Source organism: Elgaria multicarinata, chromosome 3 (assembly GCF_023053635.1).
Source record: "Elgaria multicarinata webbii isolate HBS135686 ecotype San Diego chromosome 3, rElgMul1.1.pri, whole genome shotgun sequence".
Lineage (NCBI taxonomy): Eukaryota > Metazoa > Chordata > Lepidosauria > Squamata > Anguidae > Elgaria > Elgaria multicarinata.
The window spans coordinates 26,073,583-26,097,207 of NC_086173.1; the positions used below are offsets into that span (position 1 = coordinate 26,073,583).

Consider the following 23,625-nt stretch of genomic DNA (forward strand, 5'->3'; position numbering starts at 1 on the left):
TTATAAATATCAGCTAAATTAGGGTGACCGTATTTGGGAAAACAATAAAAGAGGACACCCAGGGAGCAGGAAAGCAGGCTTTCCAGGGCCTCCAGAAAGTGCGTCATTCCCCTGCCACACTATTGGCAGCTGTCATTAGTGTGGTGGCTGTGAATGACATGCTTTCCAGATGCTCCAGAAAGTGCACTTTCCCCTCCTCCACTCCTTAAGAGCCCCGGTGGGAGAGGAGCAGGGGAACGCATGTCATTCCTGCCCCCCTGCGGTGCTTCAATAGGGGCCTCCAGAAAGTGCGTCATTCCTCCGCACCACACTAATGACGGTCTTAAAGGGGAAAGCGTGTCATTCCAGGACATTATAGAAAATTACAGAAAATCCCCCCTGACACCCAAGATAGAACAAAACCCAGGACAAATCCGGGGAAATCCAGATAATTGGTCACCCTAGCTAAATCCAAGATTTAGTCTTGGATCCAGGTTTAGTCATACTTCAAGTAGATCCACTGAAATCAATGGCACTTAATTAGCCATGACTAATTTAGCTAATCTCTCTCTCCCAAACTAAACATTACATTGGAAGTTACATAATTGGATGCTCCAAACATCCGTTTCTTCTTCAAAAAGTAGCTGTGGAGCTGGGTGGGGCAATTGGATGAGGATTGCACTGTAGAGGAGGGGAATCTAATCTATTGCCTGGATTCTATTAAATAGAATCTAATCTATTTGAGCCCCCGCTTGGCCATGAAGCTAATTGGGTGACTTTGGGCCAATCACTGACTCTCAACCTAACCTACCTCACAGAGTTGTTTTGAGGATAAAATGGAAAGGAGGAAGAGGGCCATGTAAGCCACCTTAGGTTCCTTGGAGGAAAAAGGGAAGCATATAAATGTTGCTAATGTTGTTGATGATGATGATAGATTCAATTGATAACACACTTCACAGACACAGGAAGACGCAAAGAGGGGTTCAAGGGAAACGAAACCTGATTTATTATAACAAACTGCAGGGCAAACTAAATGTAGTTAGGCCCGTTTGAATGTTTTGTTGGTTGTCTATCTAGTTTTGGCCTGTGAGGAGCCTGGGGAATAAGTAAAAAGTGGTCTGGAACACCCCAAAGATTTGGTATACATAAATTTGTCCTGGGGTCAGAACAAATGGAATGGACTGCTAAGCATTACCAGCCTTCTCCAGTCTAGTGCCTTCCAGATGTACTGGGACATCTCCTCCAGTCAACATGTTGGCTAGGGATGATGGGAGTGGTTGTCCAACAAACCTTATGGGTGGCAGTTAGGTGAGGCTGCGACATGGCCAATTAAAAGGACCTGTTGGTAGCAGCGCAAAAGGCTTTGGTAGCAAGTCCCTGAGGAAACACAACAGAACCTGCAGCTGGGTCCACTTACCTGCCAGATGTACAAGATGTAGCGGAGCTTCCTGTTCACCTCATAGGTGTACAGAACTAAGTAGCAATCTCCACCATAGAAGAATCCATGCCAGCGCTGGTCCACTGGCACCAGCTCCAGGTTCTCTACCCTCCAGACCTAGAGATCACAAAACAGAGGGTGGAACTAAACATTAACTGAACAAATGTGTAGTCCTAACTCCATTTTTCCTGAGATAACCCAAGTAGATGTGACCCGTCCCCAACGGCATTCACTGAGTAACTCCTGAAAACATCCTCAGCCAAGCACACTCCTGGTTTAGAAGCTTGATGAAGGGGGTGGTTAAAATACCTAGCAAAGGAGAATACATGGGGGAGGAAGATTGAGCATCCCCCCCTCCTGATCACCAACTATCCCCTGGAATGTCCTCAACCCCTGCATTAGCATTACAAGGACAACACAGGGCTGGGATCCCCATGTTTCTTTCTTAAGGTCATGCACATAGAGATCTTCCAAGCAGGCATCCAAGCTCTTGTGAGTCATGCACACACAGACCCTAGAATAAATCCCAGGAAACATCCAATTCTAAGGTCCATACGCTCAGATTCTCTAGCCAGACTATATGATGCCAATGAACAAGACAACTATGTCTTTAAAAAAAACAACCACTCTGCATATCACTGGCTGCAGAACAGCTTAGCCATGGTGGTCCAGCCATTGGTAGCCTCAAGACTGGATTATTGTAATGTGTTCTATGTGGGGCTACCCTTGGCCTTGGTCCAGAAGCTGCAGCTGGTCCAGAATGCAGCAGCGAGGCTGCTGAGGCCTCCTTCTGATAGCAAGTTACAGCCTTGTTAAAAGAATTGCACTGACTGCCAATAAGCTACCGAGTCAGCCAAGTTCATGCTTTTGTTGTAACATACAAAGCCCTAAATAACTTGGGACCAGGGCCAGATCTACACCAAGCAGGATATGTCACTCTGAGCTCCATCAGACAAGTGTTTTATTGCACACTCATTACTGGGCACTCATGGATTTTTTGCGGGTCCCTCTCACGACGTTCTCTGCCTCCCGGGCACCTCCCGCCCCTTCTTGCCTTCTTCGCATCACAAAAAACGACCCAAATAAGTCCAATTTAAAATTAAGATGGAAGTAGCTGCTATCTCCTACTGTGTGCAGGAGAAGCAGCATGATCAGAACGGCCGACTGAATGGGCCACGTGCACGTTGTTTACTTCCTCTTTCAAAAGAGGAAGTAACGAGCAATGAAAGAGGGGGCGGAAAAGCGATGGTAGGGAAGCATTAAAAACTGTATATGGAGTGTGTCCTTGGCCCCAACAGTTCTCACTACTGTTATAAACCGTTTTAAAGCAGGAGTGTAGATCCTGCCCAGGTTACCTTAGGGAGTGTTTCATCCCTTCTGTCTCTCCCTGTTCTCTGCAATCATCAGAGAGCACTTCTGAGGGTGCCACATGCTCTGGAGGTTTGTCTCAGGAGCACTTGCAGTAGAGCAGTTTGTACTGTAGCATTTTACCAAGAAACATCAGACACAGGGTGGCCATATGGAAAGGAGGACAGGGCTCCAGTAGCTTTCACAGTTGTATTGAAAAGGGAATTTCAGCAGTTGTCCTTTGTATGCATGCAGCAGCTGGTGAAATTCCCTCTTCATCTTCAGTTAAACCTGCAAGAGCCCTGCCCTCTTTTGTAGAATGACCATATACAAGAAGGCAGGGCTCCTGCAGCTTTAACTGTTGTGATGAAGAGGGAATTGCACCAGGAGCTGCATGCATACCAACGGCACCTGCTGAAATTCCATTTTCAATACAACTGTTAAAGATACAGGAGCCCTGTCCTCCTTTCCATATGGCCACCCTAATCAGACAGACCCCCGCACTTCTGATGTTCAGACTTCTTCCTAAAACTCATCTCTTCACACAGGCTTTCCCTGAAGTGTGACTCATCCAGCTACAGATTGTAGCACACAGCATTTCCCTTGCCATGAAATTTTGGTTGTTTTTAAAAACAATTCCGCCCACCCCCACCCCCCGAAACATGGGGGTATACCGGCAATATGGTAGAAGCATTATAGGTGAATGCTAATCATACTCAAAAACAGCAAGTCTCAGCTATCTACTGGCAATGGCTACGAAGGTATCAAGAGTTGCTCTTTAGTTGCTGAGCCTTTGGCTACCCAGACCTTCTGCGGGACCTAGAGCAGCTAAGCTGAGGACACTTTTTTCACCTGCCCAGCCTCACTGAGATATCAGAGACTATCAGAGCCACAATGCAAGGTTAACTAGCCAACCTGTGGAAAATGTCTTTTGGATAGCCTTCCAAAAGACTCTCCTGCAGGCTATGGATGTTATCCCGCAGTCACTTACTGCGGGATAACATTCATAGCCTACAGGAGAGTCTTTTGGAAACACAAATAGAAGAATATCATGCGCAAATATCATGTGAGAGCCAGTGTGGTATAGTGGTTAAGGTGTTGGACTGGGAGTCAGGAGATCCAGGTTCTAGTCCCCACACGGCCATGGAAACCCACTGGGTGACTTTGGGCCAGTCACAGACTCTCAGCCCAACCTACCTCACAGGGTTGTTGTTGTGAGGATAACATGGAGAGGAGGAGGATTATGTATGCTGCCTTGGGTCCCTTGGAGGAAAAAAGGCGGGATATAAATGTAATAATTAAATAAATGTGGAGGCCTGCATTCACTTGATAGCCAACTGGAGATCCAACACCCATGCTGGGAATGGGGCTCGTAGCTCTTACCTCAACTTTCCCTGCCCCATCATCCACCATCCTCTCCTGGGCTGCCAGCTCTGGCTGGGCGTGCAAGAGGGTGGCATCAAATTTCTCCTGGCTGACCTTAGCTGGAAAAGAAATAGCAAATGGAAAGTGAGGGCGCTGCTGGCATCAATTAGACCAAGGATTTGTAAACTGGGGTGCCTGCTCCCTTGGGGAGAGAGCAAGGTCCAAGGGTCATCAGAAGACCATGATTCCAGAAAACTTAAAGATGCTGCAGAGACAGACCATGACAAGTTATTGACTCAGTTCACATAACATGCTCACTGACACTCTGACTGGCTGTCTTCTGTGACCTGATGCAAGATTAGGGGCTCTTATAGAAGGTGACTGCTATAGGAGAGCCTATCTGCTTCCAGTACTTGGTGTCTTCTCTAGGAGTCCCAATTTGTTCCTATTTACTTCAAGTTTAAATAGACACTGGAGCTCTGCTCTACTAATACGTTTGTAAAAAAATAAAGAACTATTACAAAGACACTGTAAGCTCCCAGTGTTCTTTCATCCAAAGGAAACTAAAAGCATAACCCTAAACATGTCTACTCAGAAGCAAGATCCATTGACCTCAACGTTACTTCTTCCCAAATATATATGTATATGGTTACAGCCTAAACCAAGCAGTGCTGCATGATATGTCTTGCTGCTTAGGAAAACGAGCGAGAAATGAGTGAGTAATAATACACTCAAGAGGCAGTCCAAGGTAACGTGCGCTCATGCATTCTGCTGCATACAACTGATATACAAATTCTAAAATCCGGGGTGTGTGTGTCTACTATTATGCAGATTTTTACATAATTTATTCACACCCACACTCCCATTATTCAGAAGTTCAATTTGTGGCTTCTTGGATGTAAAGGCATGAATACATTGCCACATTTTTCACTCCAGACATTATTTTATTTATTTATTTGATTTGATTTGCAATATTTATATACCGCTCCCCATTCAAAATCTCAGAGCAGTGTACAAGATAAAATACAACAGATTTTAGATTGTAAGCCCTACTTGGGGCAGGGACCTGTTTATACCTTTTCTTTGTAAAGCACCATATCTAGAGTGACCATATTTGGGAAGCCAAAAAAGAGGACACCTAGTGTGTGTGTGGGGAAGCAGCTTTCTGAGTCCTGCAGAAAGTACGTTATTCCCCCGCCACCTTAAAGAACCCGATTGGAGTGGGGGAGGGGAAAGGATTTCATTCTGCACCACCACCATCCACTCCAATTGGGGCCTTTTCTATAATGTCCACGAATGACCCACTTTCCCCTTTAAGACCTCAATTGGAGCTCGGGGTGGGGGAATGATGTGCCTCAAGAAAGCATGTCATTCCCTCCTGCCATGCTAATGGCAGCCTTAAAGGGGAAGGTGTGTCATTCCAGGACATTATTGAAAATTATAGAAAATCCCCCGACACCATGGAAAGAACAAAAATCAGGACAAATCTGGGGAAATCCTGACAGTTGGTCACCCTAACCATATCCATAGGGCATACAATCATCACCATCATAACGACAACAGCTGACTTGCTTTAACCAAAAAAACCCCGCCAAGTTTCTCATGTCTCTGAATGCTTTGCTAGAAAGCAGATTCTGCTCTGCTTACACAAAGCTCTGCTTATGTTCATGTCACTGAGCCCAACAGCAAGAGTGTGGGTCATTGTGTTTTTAGGCCCTAACAAAGGCTACTGGCAGAAAGAAAGAGGATCTTCCTTACCGACTTTGCCAATGTTGTAGGCTTTTCCCAGCCCGGCTGTCTGGTCCTGAACTGTCCATTTCCGGAAGAGTTGTTTGAACATGGCTGACTCTGCTCCGTCATGCACCGTCTCCAAGTTGGTGCTGGAAGGGTAGCCTTTCATCTTAAGGAATTCCTGTAGAGTACAAGCCACAGCTACAAGATTTACAAAGGGTGGGCCATGGAACCTTGCCTGACTCTTGACACAGGCTTCCTGGGCGGATTTAGCTAGGCTGCTGTATCTAATCTACAAGACCAGTCATAATGGAATAGTTCGGACCTCAGGAGAATTTAGTTTGAATGAAGAGGGCAGGGGAATAAATTGTATCTACTTAAAAGTTCAATCCTATGCATGTTTAGAGAGAGAAAAAAGCCCTACAACTCCCAGCATTCCTCAGTCAGCCATGCTGGCTGGGGAATGCTGTAAGTTCTAGAAATTTTCTATCTAACCATGCATTGCGCCTTGATACTTGTACGGTCTTAATACTTGGGTACTTAATTAGGGTGACCATATGAAAAGGAGGACAGGGCTCCTGTATCTTTAACTATTATATTGAAAGAGGCATTTCAGCAGGTGTCATTTGTATGCATGCAGCACCTGGTGAAATTCTCTCTTCATCACAACAGTTAAAGCTGCAGGAGCTCTGTCCTCTTGACCAGATACAAAAGAAGGCAGAGCTCCTGCAGCTTTAACTGTTGTGGTGAAGAGGGAAATTCACCACGTGCTGCACGTATACAAAGGACACCTGCTGAAATTCCCTTTTTCAATACAACCGTGTGGTGTATTGGCTAAAGTGTTGGACAGGGAGTCGGGAGATCCGGGTTTATTTATTTTATTTATAGAGGTTCTAGTCCTCACCCAGCCATGGAAACCCACTGGGTGACTTTGGGCCAGTCACAGACTCTCAGCCCAACCTACCTCACAGGGTTGTTGTTGTGAGGATAAAATGGAGAGGAGGATGAGGATTATATATGCTGCCTTGAGTTCCTTAGAGGAACAAAGGCAGGATATAAATGCAATAATAAAATAAACAAATAAAGATACAGGAGCCCTATCCTCCTTTTCAAATGGTCACCCTAGAATCACAGAATCATAGAATAGCAGAGTTGGAACAGGCCTATAAGGCCATCGAGTCCAGCCCCCGCTCATGCAGGAATCCACCCTAAAGCATACTTGACAGACCTTAAGACTTAAGACTTCTACATTCTTAATACTTGGGTAATTAATGCTTCATGAATGCTTAATAAGTGAGTACTTAATACTTCTACCCTCACACTAGAGCACTGGCTGCCCCCCCCCCCACGCTCCCCGCCAGTGCGTCGCTTATCCATTACATATTGCTGATGGTTCTTCTCCGTCCGCTCTTTCCTGCACTTATTCACTCCACAACAGCCTATCCTGCCCCTGCTTCTGGAACAGGGTGTGTAAGTAAACTACGAACCTTTCCTTTAAAAATAAATAAATAAATAAATAAAAAAGCAAGCATGTTCAATACAATATGCAATATTTATTTTATTTCTTTAACGCCCAATAGCCACAGGTCCACAGGTCTCTGGATGGTTCACAAAAATTAAAACCCTAAAATCCAACGTGATAAAACATAATCTAATATCTCTAAACATTTAAAACAGAGTGAAACCAGATTTTAATTTCATAATGGATCTGGTTGTAACTATTATGGGAGAGCTGCCATTCAAATACATCCAGCAATAGGTAAGCAATAGGATTGCCAGCGTGGGTGGGGGAGTGGGTGTGGTTTGGTGGCAACAGAGACAGGAGTAGGGAAACCTGGCACCCAGGCAGGGTCTGGGGGGCAGGGCCTTCTAGATCAGGGGGCAGAGGAGATATGAGGATACAGCCAAGGAGTTTTTGGCAGGCCTGGAATGAAGCCATGCATAAAACCTGCCCATTCATCCAAGCTGTATAGTAGTGTGCTCTTTAAAAAAAAAAAAATGCTGAGAGGGGGAAAAAATCCTGGCCTTGCCTCTTCCATTCCTGCCAACGGGCTTGGAAGAAGCAACAGCGATCAGGACAGGCAGAGCGTGTTTTCCTTGGATGAATGACAACCGTAGTAAGCAATTATTGGTGGGGGAGGGGAGAACTGAAAAGACACTAGCATACCTAAGTGCACATATGCACACACACTAACAAAAATGTTTTTAAAGGCATCTCCTGCAAAGGCAAAATAGGGTCATAGGACCGGCCCTATCATTGGGTAGAGTGAGGTGGCTGCCTCGGGCATCAGATTTGGGGTATCATAGAAGGGCAGCAAATTGTTTGATGATGATGATTCTATTTTCCCTTGTAAGGAAGAGAAGAGCTGCTTGTGGAATTTTCTGCCAGCCTTGGGTACCTACCATGTACCTTAAGTGAAGCAGGGGGAACTCAGTGGTGCCATGTGCTGCTCCATTTCAGGCAGCAAAATTTAACACACCAGAAATTAGGACTGTTCCTGATAGGCTGGGATAATTGGAACATATCAAATTGGCTCAAATCCAAAACATAGTAAGTATGATTAATAACCATTCACAATATAATTGTATATATAGCATTTCCCACCCCTGGCAATTGGAGCATTTTAATTAAGTATAACTAATTTTAAGAGAGGGAATTGAGAAGATGCAATTGAGAGGTTCTCTCGTGCCATACCAGGGCCTTAGACATCGCTGTTTGCTTCTCCACCTTGCTGGCTCCTTTCCCCTTCCATACGTAGACCTTCATTCCACCATGATCCAAAATGTAGCAGTCCTGAGGCGCAAAAGAAGACGATTAAGAGGAACCACTTCCTGTGACTTCTGTTTGGTTCACAGCGGGAGTTTCTGCGGGACATGGATAAAAAGTAGAAATCCCCCTGCCCACCACCCAAGCCTAAATTGGCAGGAGGAAAGCAAAACCTGAGCCTGATTATAGAAGAAGGTACTTGATGATGTAACATTATTGGTGGGAGGGGTAATCATAGGATCATGACAATGGTCAGCAATTGGCAGACTGGGGACCAATGTCATTCGATTGTTGTCTGGTCCACCCACTATCTAGCCAGCATATGGGGAAGCTGGAAGTAGCACACATGGTGTATAAGATAACCTAAACAGCTTAGAGAAGGATCTTGGTGCCAGGAGAAGGACATTACAGGACAATTTAGCAGCATATTAAGTGCTCAGTGGAAACTCTATTTTAATTCGATTTCCAAGTAACTACAGGAAAGTAATGCTCCACATTACCACCACTATGAGGGGGCAAAAGTGATGGGAAAAAACCCTCTTATGCTAGTTTTTATATCAGCTTAGGTTGTAATCCTATGCATGTTTAGCCCGAAAATTTCATTATTATTTATTTTTATTTAGTAAAACATTTATATCTCGCCCTATATCACTGGGATCTCAGGGCGACGTACAGATAAAACCAGAACAATGTAAACATAAATAATAATACATAGCTAAAACATATTAAATTGTTAACAAATTAAAACCAGTAAAAAAAACCCCACACAATTAAAAGCGATAAAAACAATTAAAACTATGTGAAGACCATTTAGCCTTCGAAGGTTTTGATAAGGAGCCATGTTTTAACTTGGCACCGAAATGAAGCCAGAGTGTCAGTGCCAGTTGGGCCTCCAAGGTGAGGGTATTCCACAACCGAGGTGCCACAACAGAGAAAGCCCTCTCCCATGGGAGCTGCAGGACTTTTTTCAGTCTAAACATGCATTGGGGTTGCACACTTAATGACCATAGCTTCCCACACAGAATCCTGAGAATTGTAGTCTGATGATGAGGTCTGTCAGAGATCTCTTCCCCCTCACAGAATTTCATTTCCTGTGTTTACCTGAAGAGAGGGGTTGTTTAAGCCTGTCATGTTGAAATGTGCATTGTCTCATTTCCAAAGCCATGTGCCAAAACATGCCTCATGGCAGACATGAGGGTGTTTCTAGACAAGATGGCTGACGGAGCTACCAACCCAAAGACATTCAGCAGCTCTTCCGTCTTTCCCTCCTTAATGGACTGTTTCTTGGGTGAGAAAAAGACAGAAGAAGCAGAGGGAAAACACAGGCAGGAGACAAATGGAAGACATCATCTGAACACCCTGGACAGTCTGTGAACAAAACAGATTGACTGCACAGGAAAAGCCTCATATGGAAGCACCCTGAGTCAGTTCCAGGGCTTTTGGTCAATATTTACAGAAAACCATAAGTAAGAGCCCTGAGCTGTAACCTACAAGGCAGTCATGCTGTAGTCATCCCGCAAGCTAAATTAAGACTATTTCAATGTATATTATTTGTGGATTGCGGCTAAGAGGTCTTGTCAAACGCCAGCTTCAAGGAGTCCCCTGAAGTAGAAGCATCATCCCCATCTTGGGCTTACGTCGTGCCTCAGTATTTCCTGCATGAGGGGCCGTCCGGCTTCTTCTGTGACCTGCATTTTCCCTCCAGAGTCTGAGACACTACGAGAGAGGGAGGGAGAGAGGTCTGTTTGTTTTTCAGTCTCTGAGTCTGGCAACGGAGAGTAGGGTGGGTGGGGAGATGGCAGAATCCCCTAAGGCAGCCTCCAAGATGGCACCCACCAGAGGTGTTGGATTACAATTCCCATCATCCCCATGCCAGCATGCCTGGGGATTATGGGAGGTGTAGTGCAACACCTCTGGAGGGCACCAGGCTGGTGGATGTTGCCCTAAAGTTTCTTCTAGAATTCCCCTAATTTTTTTTACCCACTCTCCCTCAAGTCACCATCCGTCATTCGGACTTCACACACGTGTATGTTCGTCACTCAATGGCCCCAATAACAAATGGCGCTATATAGGTGTGAATCAGCCATCATGAGTCAAACACCACGCCGTAAAAAGCTTGCGTACTGCCTCACGTCACAATGCTTTTCACTGGAAACATTTCACACATTCAGCTGCTAGTCATGGAGCAATCAAGTCCCCAAGTGACTGTAAATTCATATGTGAATCCACCAGAAGACTCGCCACCCAGGGAAAACTCATTCAGCTGCTTGAGTCATCCAAAGTTATTTGTTGCGCTGGCATCTAGTTTCTGACTCTTCTACCTTGTGGTCTGGAATGTTCAGGCTGATCTTTGAAGGGCCAGCAGGTGTATAATCCTGCTTTGTAGCAGAAGGTTGGACTAGACAATGCTTGGGTCATTCGGCCAATTGGCCATTATTTTACTGAAATGAGAGGTGTAGCGGAACCAAGGCTCAGAGAGACGCAGCCCTGGTACCTTTTGATTAGCAGGGACACTGACTGTCCACAGCTAGCACCTAGCTGTGCTAACTGTTAGTATTTCTGGAAGCAAAAGCCGGCAACCATTTCACTGTGTGACAATTCTATGAGCTAACACCACATCCATGTCAATATGAGATTGGGCATCCACCAGCAGCACTGCATCAGTGTCAACTGCAATGACGCCTTGAGGGTGTGGGGGGGGGAGAGGTCTGATCCACCAACCGATAGAGTGTGATGTTGGCCTTCTGCTGCTGATCCACCACTTCGTCGGAGACGGGAGGTCTGATTCCGTGTGGCTTCTTGCCCAGCTCACTCTCCAGCACCTTCACCAGATCTGGACTGGCGTCTTCCTCATCACCCTCCACCACCCCGATCTCAGCCCGGCCCCCACGCTCTCGGTCACGGATATCTTTGGCGAGAAGCATAGCCTAAGGGAAGACATTAGGGACATCGGGAGCTGCTTTATATGGAATAGAATCATAGAATCACAGAATAGTAGAGTTGGAAGGGGCCTATAAGGAGTCAGACCATTGGTCCATCTAGCCCAGTAGTGCCTATATCCACCTTCCTTAACCTGGGGACCGCAAGATGTGTGGGACTGCAATTCTCAGAATCCCCCACACACATCTGGCGGGCCCCAGGTTGGGGAAAGCTGGCCTATATCAACTGGCAGTGGCTCTCCAGGGTTTCAGGCAGGAGTTTTTCCCAGCCCTACCTGGAGATGCCGGGTATTGAACCTGGGACCTTCAGCATGCAGAGCAGCTGCTCTACCACTGAGCTATGATCCCTCTTTATTGGGCATGTATTAGTATAAGCAGGTATATCTAATTTCATAACCTCTTTCAACCCTGTCAGGCTTGGTCTGCAGGATCTGATCTACACATGAGTTAAAATGAAATAATAATCACAATGACAAAAACATCTTCACTCTATTAACTCTAATATTACTCTTTGTTATAAATGGCCACCTTGGTTAGAAAGGGCCACCTTTCATATCAAATAAATCAAAAAGACAAATATAAATACTTAATCATGATCATTTTTAGTAGTTTCAAGCTGATTACAATGAAAGGACACTTCAACCCTCCTTCTTTCCATGCTCTTACTTTGCCTTCCCTTCTGTGAAAAAACGCACACACTTAAACATCACAGATTTAAGCTTGTGAGTTCCGCCCACCCCCAGTGGCTAATAGCAGCTTGCGGGTCAGGCAGGGGGAGGATCTGGATCAGGGCCATGGCACAAGGGAAAAGGGTTGACCTTTTACGAACAAGGAAGTGACACTGGAAGCTCCCATGTAATGTGTAGATAGCCCCAAAGTCTGAACCTGAAGGAAGTGCAAAACCCCTTTCGGTGCCTGTCCCAGCTCGCACCTTCATGCGTTCCTGCTTGTTGCTCTCTGGCCCGTTCCACTGTACGATGACTTTGCCAAGATCCAGCAAGAACACATCGCCATTGTTAAAGCTGTCCCAGCTCATCTCCACCTGCAGGAGTTGAGGGTACAAGAGCAGACATGGACAGAAAAAGAGAAGCAGTGAGTTCGAGTGAGCAGATTGGGGGCTTGTCTATACAGGTTCTTTACCCTGAAGTAAATGAGCAGATTTGCGTTTTAGGACACATGACACAGCTGTCGATTCGCCACTGCGCAGCATAATTGCATTCGTGATTTACTGCGACTTTTAGATCATGTCTGAGTTTGCACCACGTTATGGTTATGTGTCTTTGAGGGAGTTAAATCACATTTTGACATGTGGGCGGAGCTTTGAGGGTAGCATGTGATTGGCCAATTTCCCGATTTCCCACCAGTTTGCTGCCTCGTTCCTTCGTGCCGTTTTTAGTTTGAATTCTCTGATTCTGCGGAGCTCCGCAGAGAAAGCTTATTAAACCAAAGAGGGGAAATGGGCATCCTTTTCTGCTGCCTCATTCCTTCCTCCCGCCACACACACACTCCCGGTTTCTCTGTTATATGAATCTGCAGAGCTCCGCATATAAAATTTATAGCTTCCCTCGTCTCTCCTCCGTATCATCGTATATGCGCATGTGCGGATTTATAACTGCACTATAAAAAAATTCAGGAAATAAATTGCTGTTGCTGCTGCAGTGTGACGCTCTTTACCTAGATTTGAATCAACAAAAGTTTGGGTTTATATTTAATGAGGAGCAATCCCATTGTCATATAGACAGGGGCTTGGACACTGCAAGAACGCTGCATTTGCTTTATGGATTACTGTTTGGCAAGAGAAATTGCAGATGCATCTCCCCGACTGTATTGGGACCATAGCAGAGGGAGAAGGGTTAAAGTCCCACCCCCTACCCTACATGCTGGGGTCCCAATCCAGATTGAGGACCCTGAATATACTCTAGATTAAAGATGAAGACGTCACTACTAATGACATCTTTGAAGCAATATCCACTAGCGACATCTTTATAGTAGCATCCGTTTTGACCTAAAAAAACCCAAACCTTCAGAACCAAGCCAAGGCATATAGTTGGGCTCAAACTCACCTCTGTGGCCACGACGTTCCTTTTGCCCTTGACATGCAGCAGCCTCCTGACACTGTAGAAATTGGTCTCCACATGGTTCAGTCCAGACGCAACACCCCCTTTCTTGTAGCTGTTCGAGTTAGGAAAGCAGGGAAGGGGGCATGAGAGCTGTACAAGTTGGATAGCTATCTGCTACAGAGGATTAGGAATAATTCTATAGGACTTCCTCCTAAAGAGAACTGGAGATGACCGGCAGATATTTATTCAGCCAATGTTCCTGTACATCTAACTACGACAGCAGTTAGACTGATAGTTTTTTTTTGGGGGGGGGGGCTGTTGATCAACGAAAAGAAGTCACACACACATAAATTAATCAGGCAGCTCATTCTTAAAAGTTAATTACATCTTAATATATGAACTTGCAAAAATTGATAATAGTATTTGATTTATATTGTATTGTTGTATTAATGTTGTTCCCTGCCTCGATCCAAAGGGTGAGAGAGAGAGAGAGAGAGAGAAGCACAGGAGGACACGCCACTTCTCAGATGGCAGCTACAGCAGCATATGTATCCACATCTTTTGGGGATAATGGGAGTTTCAGTCCAACGTATGTGGAGAGCACTAGGTTAGGGAAAGTTGATTTAAAACAAAAGTATTTTCCCCCTTAAAAACTATTATTTTGTTCATATGCAAATTTATGCAGATTTAGGCTGCAACTCTACTCACTCTTTTCTCAGAGTAAGCACCATTGGACGTAAATGGGACTTACTTCTGAGTAAGTGTGCATAAGATTGCATTGTTAACCCAACTAATACTCATGTGAAAAACAATTTAACTGGATGACAGCACAACAATATTAATTTGTGACTCCTAGGGCTTTTCTACATGAGGCATTTATCCTCCACTTGTCATCCCCATCTTACAGTTGTTTATGAGTTCTGACATGGTGATCCTCCAGTTTCACTTCTGTTTTTAAAGTAGAGTGACCATATGGAATGGAGGACTGGGCACTTGTACAGAAAAAGGGAATTTCAGCAGGTGTCATTTGTATGCATGCAGCACCTGGTGAAATTCCCTCTTCATCACAACAGTTAAAGCTGCAGGAACCCTGCCCTCTTTTGTATCTGGTCAAGAGGGCAGGGCTCCTGCAGCTTTTATTGTTGTGATGAAGAGGGAATTTCACCAGGTGTTGCATGCATACAAATGATACGTGCTGAAATTCCCTTTTTCTGTACAAGTGTTAAAGACACAGGAGTCCTGTCCTCCTTTCTGTATGGTCACCCTATTTAAAGTGCACTTTTGACAAGTTTTTTTTTAAAGCAGGGGAAATGTGGTATTAATTGTGAAAGGGAAAGAAAACACTTTTTCCACTTGTGTATTTGAGCTACACCACAGTGCCACGTAGAGGTTATACAGCAGAAAAGCAGGAAAGGTAGTGCTCAGATCTCAGTTCTGTGATGAAACCGAAAATAGATACAGTTGATTGACAGCCTCATGAGGAAAAGTTCCTTGAGAAGTTGCTACAACACCCTAACTTAGCTTGAGATATGAGAGAATGGAGGTTGCTGCCAATTGAGAGATTGGGTCTTCAAGGGCCAATCTGCAGCTTAGAAAATCAGCACCTGTGACTTCCTTAAAGCAAGAAACATTGGGGCACTTGCTAGCCTAACATGTAGTAAATCTAACATATGGGCCAGATCTACATGTGTCAAATAATTACGAATGTGGAATAAAAAGTAGGATGTAACACTATGGAAGTGGTATATGGAATGTGGATTGTGCCCCAACAGTTATCAGTGCACTTCAATACTGCTATAAAGCAGGAGTATAGATCTAGCCTCAGTGTTTCTGAAAACATCTCAGCTGGCAGCAACTAAGCCCCATAGAGGCCTGGTATTCTATCCCCATCTTGTGGTAGCACTGGGTAATGCAGTGTCTGTGGTGCTGAACTTCACCACCATTTGAACCATGAGATCTTGTAACACCTCTATTCTTCGAATCAGTGTAAAATGCCCACCCCCTCCACTATTACACATTATCAAAGGCCCCCAGTGGTTCCTCCTGAGCTACACGGCCATTTCCCCCCCTTGGAGGTCAAAGCAGTGTGTGCTACACACAGCCCTGCACCCCTTAAACTAGCCTGTTTCCCTCAGGAGTGGTGGTGGAGGACTCCATTCCCTTGTCAGTGTTGAAGTAAGATTCATTGAACTGCTAGTCCAGCCAGCTGCTGTATGTGGAATGGAGGGGAGACGCCATCTTGTCCTTTGGCTCAGGCAGCAACATGGCTTGGCTCGGCCCTGCCACCATCAAAGAAGACAGAATGCTAAGCCAGTTTGTGGGAGCAGTTGCCTAACCAAACAACAAGGCAATGCTTCCATTTGTTACCTGATGGGAAAGGGTGAGTTCCTTGAGCCGCTTACTGGCATCCCTCATGCAGAAATGCAAATTTTAATTGTACTGTTTGCAGATCAGGTTGCTGGCAAATAGGAAGCACCTTTGTTTTGAAAGCTGCGTGTATGAGGCGATCTCTTTTTCCAAGGTGAGGAACAATTTAACAAGAAGGGAAGCAGGGTGCTGTTAAGAGAAGGCAGAGGGGGACACCCTCCTTCTCCTGCCCAGGCTTCAGACCACCTTGGGAACACTTTTATTTTTGGCCAGCTCACTAGCGTTACTCATTAATGACGATTATTCTGGGATGTATTCTAACACATTTTGCCTGTTCAAACAACACGCTAAACCACAGTTAAGCCACTAACTCTTTTGCAGCAAGCGGTTTGTGAGCATGTTTAAACTGTGGTTATGTAGCCATCATGAATGGTTCACATGACACTCTAAGTCATAATGTTTAGCTCAAAACACTTAACCATTATGGTTTAGCTTGTTGTCTGAACAGGGCAATCCTCAGTTCACAAGAGGAACAGGTCATTGGAGCCTCACTATTCTCCTGCATGAATTGAGAATGCCAATAGAAACAGCCTTCCCCAACCTATGCTAGTTGGGGGATTCTGGGAATTGTAATCCAACACATCTGGAGAGGATCAGGTGAGGGAAGGCTGCTGTAGAACACATCCAGGACTCCTCTGAAGTTATTACATCCAGGGGAAGATAGAAAATAGTAGGCCAGCTGTCTTTTTGGGAAGCTTGTCTGCTTTTAGTTATCTTCTCAGTTGAAACCCCTGAAGAATCCCAGAGTTCCCCAGAACACCATTAAAAACACAGTTTTAAACTATTAAATAGGCCTATATATAAGCATGCTAAAAAGTGCAAGCCTCTTTCCAAGATGGACAGAAGCTGCTGATAATCTTGCATTATTATGATGTTTTAAAATCTAACCATCACAAACGTTCTTAATATGCACTTCTTTGCTGGAATTTATTCTTGATCTATCCAACATTCAGCCTTTAAAATTTAAATGTTTTCGAGAATCCTTCCACACAGAAAAGACTTGTTCCCTGTTGCCACAGAGGGCAGAACTAGATCTAATGGCCCTAAGTCATAGGAAGGTAGATTTTGGTTGAACATTAGGAGAGGAAAGTGCAAGAGGGGAAGGCATTTATATGTCCCAAAACAGATGACAAAAAATTCACAGATACCTGAAAAAAAAATTTGTACCCAACGCTTTTTGAAAAGGACTTCCCTTCCTCAGAGGCCACTTATTTCCAAATATGTCACGAGGGGTCTTTCTGATGCTGCTTCTGTCCTAAAATGCGCAAACACTAAGCATTTGGAGAGGTGTCTTGATTGTAAGATGGTAAATGGAACCAATTACCTCACGGTGAGTGGGTGGACCCTCCTTCACTGGGGATGGTTTATTTATTTATTTATTTATTTATATTATTGCATTTATATCCCGCCTTTGTTCTTTCAAAGAACCCAAGGCGGCGGCATACATAATTTCCGTCCTCCATTTTTCTCTTCACAACAACAACCCTGTGAGGTAGGTTGGACTGAGAATTTGTGACTAGCCCAAAGTCACCCATTGAGCTTTATGGCCGAATGGGGACTAGAACCCAGTTCTCCCATGTCCCAGTCCAACACTCTAACCTAGGGTGACCAACTGTCAGGATTTCCCCGGATTTATCCTGTTTTTTGTTCTTTCCATGGTGTCGCGGGATTTTCTATAATTTTCAATAATGTCCTGGAATGACACACCTTCCCCTTCAAGGCTGCCATTAGCATGGCAGGAGGGAATGACATGCTTTCTTGAGGCACATCATTCCCCCACCCCGAGCTCCAATTGAGGTCTTAAAGGGGAAAGTGGGTCATTCGTGGACATTATAGAAAAGGCCCCAATTGGAGTGGACGGTGGTGGTGCAGAATGAAATCCTTTCCCCTCCTCCACTCCAATCAGGTTCTTTAAGGTGGCGGGGAAATAATGTACTTTCTGCAGGACTCAGAAAGCTGCTTCCCCACACACACACTAGGTGTCCTCTTTTTTGGTTTCCCAAATATGGTCACCCTATCTAACCACTACACCACACTGGCTCCCACACTGGTCTAGCTCTGGATTTCCTGCATTGAGCAGGAAGTTGGACTAGGCCAAGGAGGCCCCTTTAACTCTATGATTCTATGAATCCCCGCTTCACCACACCAGACTCTAAAGTGGTATCCTGCTGGTTCCATTAAAAAAAGGCTGTACTCTGAGGCGATTGAGACCCATGACCTCCTACTCACATGATGCCTTGCTTGAAGTAGCCCTTGAAGAGCTCGGACTCGTAGCCCTGCACCTCACGGTGTTGCACGGGGATCCCACCCAGGTAGTCGTCCAGCTGGGTGGTATAGATGGCGGCACAGCCCTGCTCGTCTTGGGAGGAACATCTTCCGATCCAGTAGTGGATGTCATAGGACAGGGTGCTGCCTGATTTATGGGTCTGCGGGAGGGACAAAGGGCATGGGGAGAAATAAGGACAGATGTAGGTGAAGCCTCTGAGCCACATCCCCTTCAAAACATTGACAGGCAAAGACCCCAAGTGACTCATCTCAGCTTTTGGCTTTCTCCCAAATTAGCATTCCGGGGGTTTCTCCACCCCAGGGTCCACAACTGTTCTCTAGGCTTCATATTGCAGCACTACTACAACTACTGACTATGGGACATTTGTCCAGGACAGAAGCTTGAGGACCAAACCCATCTATTAGCACAGTGTGTGTGTGTGTGTGTGTGTGTGTGTGTGTGTGTGTGTGTGTGTGTGTACCCTTTTCAGTCCAGGATTTGAATTCAGTTTCAGAGGAACTGCATTCCAGTGGTAGGTGGGGCCCAAGGCAAAAGAGGTGAGGCCAAAAATAGAAAAAAAAGTCCCAGCATATTTTAACTTAAAGCTCTTAATGTCAGTAACAAAGCCTTAGGAGAGCATTTCAACCTTTTAGAATGTGGGGAGGAAAACCACATAAAAGCCAGGAAACCCCCCAAACAATTAGTGGTTGACGGAAAAGGGTGTAGCCATCTGGGAACTCTGGGCTGGGGTTCTTCACCCCTTTATAAGCAGATACAGATGAGGCCTGGCCAGGATTCTTTGTAACTGCATCCCATGGATCATCATCCAGAGCTGATGCTAATGCTGGGAGCTCCAAACCTATCCAAAATGAGATATACAGAGCAGGGATGGTGAGAATTTTGTTTGGTTGAGTCTTTTTAGATAAAAACATACCAAAATCCACAAATGTCTTCATATGCGGAATAGAAAGAACTTGAGGTGAAAAAGAAATTTGAATATGGGAGAAAGCAAAACTGGCTGAAGTTTTGTGATAAATTAACTAATCCAGGGGTCACCTAAACCCTATTCCTTCTCTTGTTCTAATAACTATGCTACACAGTCATACTTCACTTCTTTAGTGATGGCCACAAGAAAGATATAACCATATCCTATATAACAGAAGCAACAAAGAGTGTTGTAACTAGAGTGACCACATGGAAAGGAGGACAGGGCTTCTGTATCTTTCACAGTTATATAGAAAAGGGCATTTCAGCAGGTGTCATTTGTATGCATGCAGCACCAGGTGAAATTCCCTCTTCATCACAACTGTTAAAGATACAGGAGCAGGGCCCTCTTTTGTTTCTGGCAAAGAGGGCAAGGCTCCTGCAGCTTTAACTGTTGTGATGAAGAGGGAATTTCACCAGGTGCTGCGTGCATACAAATGACACCTGCTGAAATTCCCTTTTATATACAGCTGTTAAAGATACAGGAACCCTGTCCTCCTTTTTATATGGTCACCTTAGTCTTGTAGCACCTTAAAGCCTAATAAATGTATTCTGGCTTAAGCTTTCATGGACTGCAGTCCATGCATGAAAATTGAAGAAGTGGACTATTGTCCACAAAAGCTTATACTAGACTAAATTTGCGAGACCTTAGGGTGCGACAATAATCTTTGTTGTTTTTGGTGCAATAGACTAACATGGCCACCCCTTTGGAAACTATATAACGGGCAACGTGAAACCAATACGCCCTTGGACACTTTTCTTGGCATCTGCCAAGAAAACATTTCCCTACATTTTATTTTTATTTTATTAAAATAACAAAATTTCTTACTGGCGAGTGTTGGGAATGCTGCAACTTCAACTGCAAATTAATGGCAGACGACAGTGCTGCAGTTAGTTCATAGGAATTTTGTGCATAGCTAGCCTTCGGATCTCTATAGTCTACAATGTGGTTTCCTGTGATTTCTTTGTTTTATTCCTCCCCTTCCTTCCTTCTTTCCCTCTCATTCTCTGACCTCCACCGTTGCTACCAGTGTAAAGCTGTTTTATATCTGAAGAAGGGTATGATCTCTCCTTTTATTGTGCTAAGATAGCTTGTGTGCATTTGGGACTGGTAGATGCTCGTTCTCTTTTGCCTTTTTGTTTATCTCTGCTAATTGCCTTCTAATAGGAGGCATCATTACCAAAGAATCCCACCAGTGAGGGTTTCTAGCTGTTCCCAAATTCTTTCCCCAGAAAGGCATCTGAGTCACATGTGGGGCTCAGAGACATTATCAGGAAATGAAAATGGTGGGTTGCTGCAAGACAAGGACCCTATTCAGATGGCATGCTAAACCACGGTGGTTAAATATTTTGAGCTAAACATTATGGCTTAGTGTGCCATGTGAAGCATTCCTAATCATGGTGGCTACATAGCCACGGTTTAAACACACTCACTAACCATTTGCTGCAAGAGGGTTAGCGGCCTAACCATGGCTTAGCGTGTTGTCTGAACAAGCCCTATAATTCCATCTGCAGCATGCCCAGGACACTTTCCCAAATTGTCAAATGTGCCCACAGGATTCAGCAGGTTGCACACTTCTGTTATATAACATATCACTTAAAAGTAATCAGAACATCTTAATCAAACATGGATGCTGACCTATTTCATGGATTTAAAAACGCAAAAACAAAACCACCTTTACAACTTCATAATGCTGTTTGACATCAATAAGCAGAGATCTCCAGCACTGTGCCAGAGGCAGCCTCTTTCGGGGCACTTACTGAGAGGAGAACGTAGCAATCGCCTTCATAGAAGCTGCCATGAGCTTTTGGAGGCACCAATACTAGATCCATTTTCTGGGAAGAAGAAACACACAGCTAAAAACAGTGTCCAAAGTTAACCTTCAGTCACAAGCTCTGATCATCACCTCCTCCCAACCCTCAGGCGTCTATCAGTGATGCCAATGGAGATACTTGGGGCACCACAAGAAGAAGATGGATCATGCAGTGGTCCTGGTGTAACCACAACACATTTAATTCATTGTAGAAGTCAACCTACTTTGCCAAACCCATGAGATACTGAAATGGTTATGTGAACACACTCTCACAGTACATTCCTATGTAAATATAATCAGGAATGAGCTCCAGTGTATTTAATGTAACAAGGAGCTTCCAGATAAGGATTTTAGCATGCAACAGTCCTGCCTCATGCACAGAAGGAGCCCCAGACAACTTCTTCCATGAGTAACCCTTCCAAGTTTTCCCACCACTTTTTCTGTCTTTTTTCTTTCCATTAAAAAGGTAAGTTGGAAAAGATGGAATATGCTTTTTGATGGGTAGGACTAAGAGCCCTCTGCTTGGCAGCACCCTTACTCTTGAGGAAGTGTGCTCAGGATTACAGTCTTCATTACTTAGCAATGCCCCAGTTTTAAGCATATGTTAATCTGGCCCTGAAAGAATTAAATAATCTTACTAACAAAGTACTAAAGGGGCTACTTCAAATAGAAGATGGCTAGTTTTATCCAGAATGATGGAATTGTCTAAATGTTAGTTTTGAGGAGACCTACAAGAAGACCCCCTAAAGGACTGTTGACTCATATTTAAGAAGACCCTGAGATCCTTGTGATATAGGGCAGGATATAAATGTTTTAATAAATAAATAAAATAAATTCATATTTAAGAAGCCCCCTGGCCCATGGGCAAGAATATCCAAAAATTGTGATTTTATGCTCATTAATGTTATGCCATTATAATACCGCTAACTTAAGACTGTCTCTAGAGGAGCGATTTATAGCACACTCGTGACCAGCCATTCACAGAAGTTTCTGGGTCGATTTCATGACATCATTATCAGGCAAGACATCTCCTGCCCTTCCACCCCCCAACCTTTTATTCCGCTGTCAGAAAACATAGATAAAATCCGCTTTAAGACGTTGATGATGTTGCACAACAATACTGCCACTAGATGGCACAGTTTCATTGATTTGCATGGAAGTTCAAACTCAAGGCAGAGATAGGAAGAATTCCAGGAACTTAGTAATGCTTTAGCTTAGAGTTTTTATATATTTGATTAATGTGCAGGAGGAAGTAAAAGGGAGAGTTAACCACGTTTAACTTCTAACACTCATATAACAGTCATGCTATCTTAACTTTTGTAAGTTTCTTAAATAAAGCATTTAATGGTTTCAATTTACTTTTTCAGTCTATGGTGATGTTTGCTAGTTTGGACTTAGCTTGGTTACTGACTGGGGTATTGAGAACCCTTAATTGGTGTAGGTTCTGAAATTAATCAGGACCAAATTAACAGCATCTACTCAGAAGCACAATCCCACATAAAGCGTATTACAGCAGTTGAGAAGTTACTAGAACATCCGGAACAGCCCCACAAGAGGAAGAAATTAGTAAAGTAAAGTGTTTATCAGCATGGAAGTACAAGTATGGGAATAATCTCCTCCTTTTGAATGTTGGCATGTCAACCAGCTATTAAAGACCTGAGTGCTTTAAGAGAGAGAGAGAGAGAGAGAGAGAAAGGGGCCCCTATCTAGTTTAAAACAGTGACCCCCAATGGCAAGCTCTAGATGTGTTCAAATTGAACTAACAGTGAGGCCTTAGCTAGACCTAAGGTTTATCCCAGGGTCTAAATGACACACAGGGGATCCCGGGAGCAGGCAGGGACGACCCCGGGATGATCCCGGGATAAACCTTAGGTCTAGCTAAGGCCTAAGTAAAGATATAAGTCAAGATGTGCTGGCCTTACAATCGGTTCCTTCCTTATATATCGAGAGAGAGAGAAGAAATGTTGAGCTTGGCGTTGAGAAAAATATGTTTATCTCACCTCAATCCTCCAGATGATCAGTCCAGGCGTGTTGGTAACAGCCTTGAAGGCACTGGTCAGAGCCATGATGGCTTCCAGTTTTTTTAATATTCAGCTATACCTGCCAAAAGAAGAACAAATAGCCCCACCTATTACCAAAGGGGAAATTTGGGCTGCAAATTTTAGGATAGCAAAATTATTATTATTATTATTATTATTATTATTATTATTATTATTAATAATAATAATAATATCTTTCTCGCTCATGGCAGTTTTTCTAGATGGACATGATGGGCTTTGCCAAGTCATGCTGTCTTTTACTGATTCAGGGATTTCCTGACTATTAAACATGTTTTAAGTATGATTGCTTTCTGGATGTTGATGTGGATGTATTTTGGTAATCCCAGTTTCTGAATGTTTTCTGCAAAAAAATTTTTAAAAAATGATGTGATGCTGTGACTGATGTGATTAACAGAATAATTGTCATCTTTTCCTGTTTCTATAGTTCTTTAACTTCCATGGCCAATGA

At 44.1% G+C, this 23,625-nt stretch overlaps 1 protein-coding gene across 1 annotated transcript in view; it reads right to left on the reverse strand.

Moving 5' to 3' along the window:
- Positions 1 to 23,625, reverse strand: part of AVIL (advillin) — a 43,144-nt gene that overhangs the window by 13,590 nt on the left and 5,929 nt on the right. The window contains exons 2-12 of the mRNA XM_063119693.1: positions 23,118 to 23,217; positions 21,065 to 21,139; positions 18,283 to 18,479; positions 13,630 to 13,738; positions 12,498 to 12,608; positions 11,349 to 11,554; positions 10,265 to 10,343; positions 8,556 to 8,654; positions 5,888 to 6,041; positions 4,148 to 4,248; positions 1,397 to 1,534 (exon numbers count right to left, since the gene is read on the reverse strand). Coding sequence (XP_062975763.1) covers positions 1,397 to 1,534; positions 4,148 to 4,248; positions 5,888 to 6,041; positions 8,556 to 8,654; positions 10,265 to 10,343; positions 11,349 to 11,554; positions 12,498 to 12,608; positions 13,630 to 13,738; positions 18,283 to 18,479; positions 21,065 to 21,139; positions 23,118 to 23,183 — 1,335 coding nt within the window. The 5' untranslated portion in view covers positions 23,184 to 23,217. The remainder of the gene's footprint in view (positions 1 to 1,396; positions 1,535 to 4,147; positions 4,249 to 5,887; positions 6,042 to 8,555; positions 8,655 to 10,264; positions 10,344 to 11,348; positions 11,555 to 12,497; positions 12,609 to 13,629; positions 13,739 to 18,282; positions 18,480 to 21,064; positions 21,140 to 23,117; positions 23,218 to 23,625) is intronic.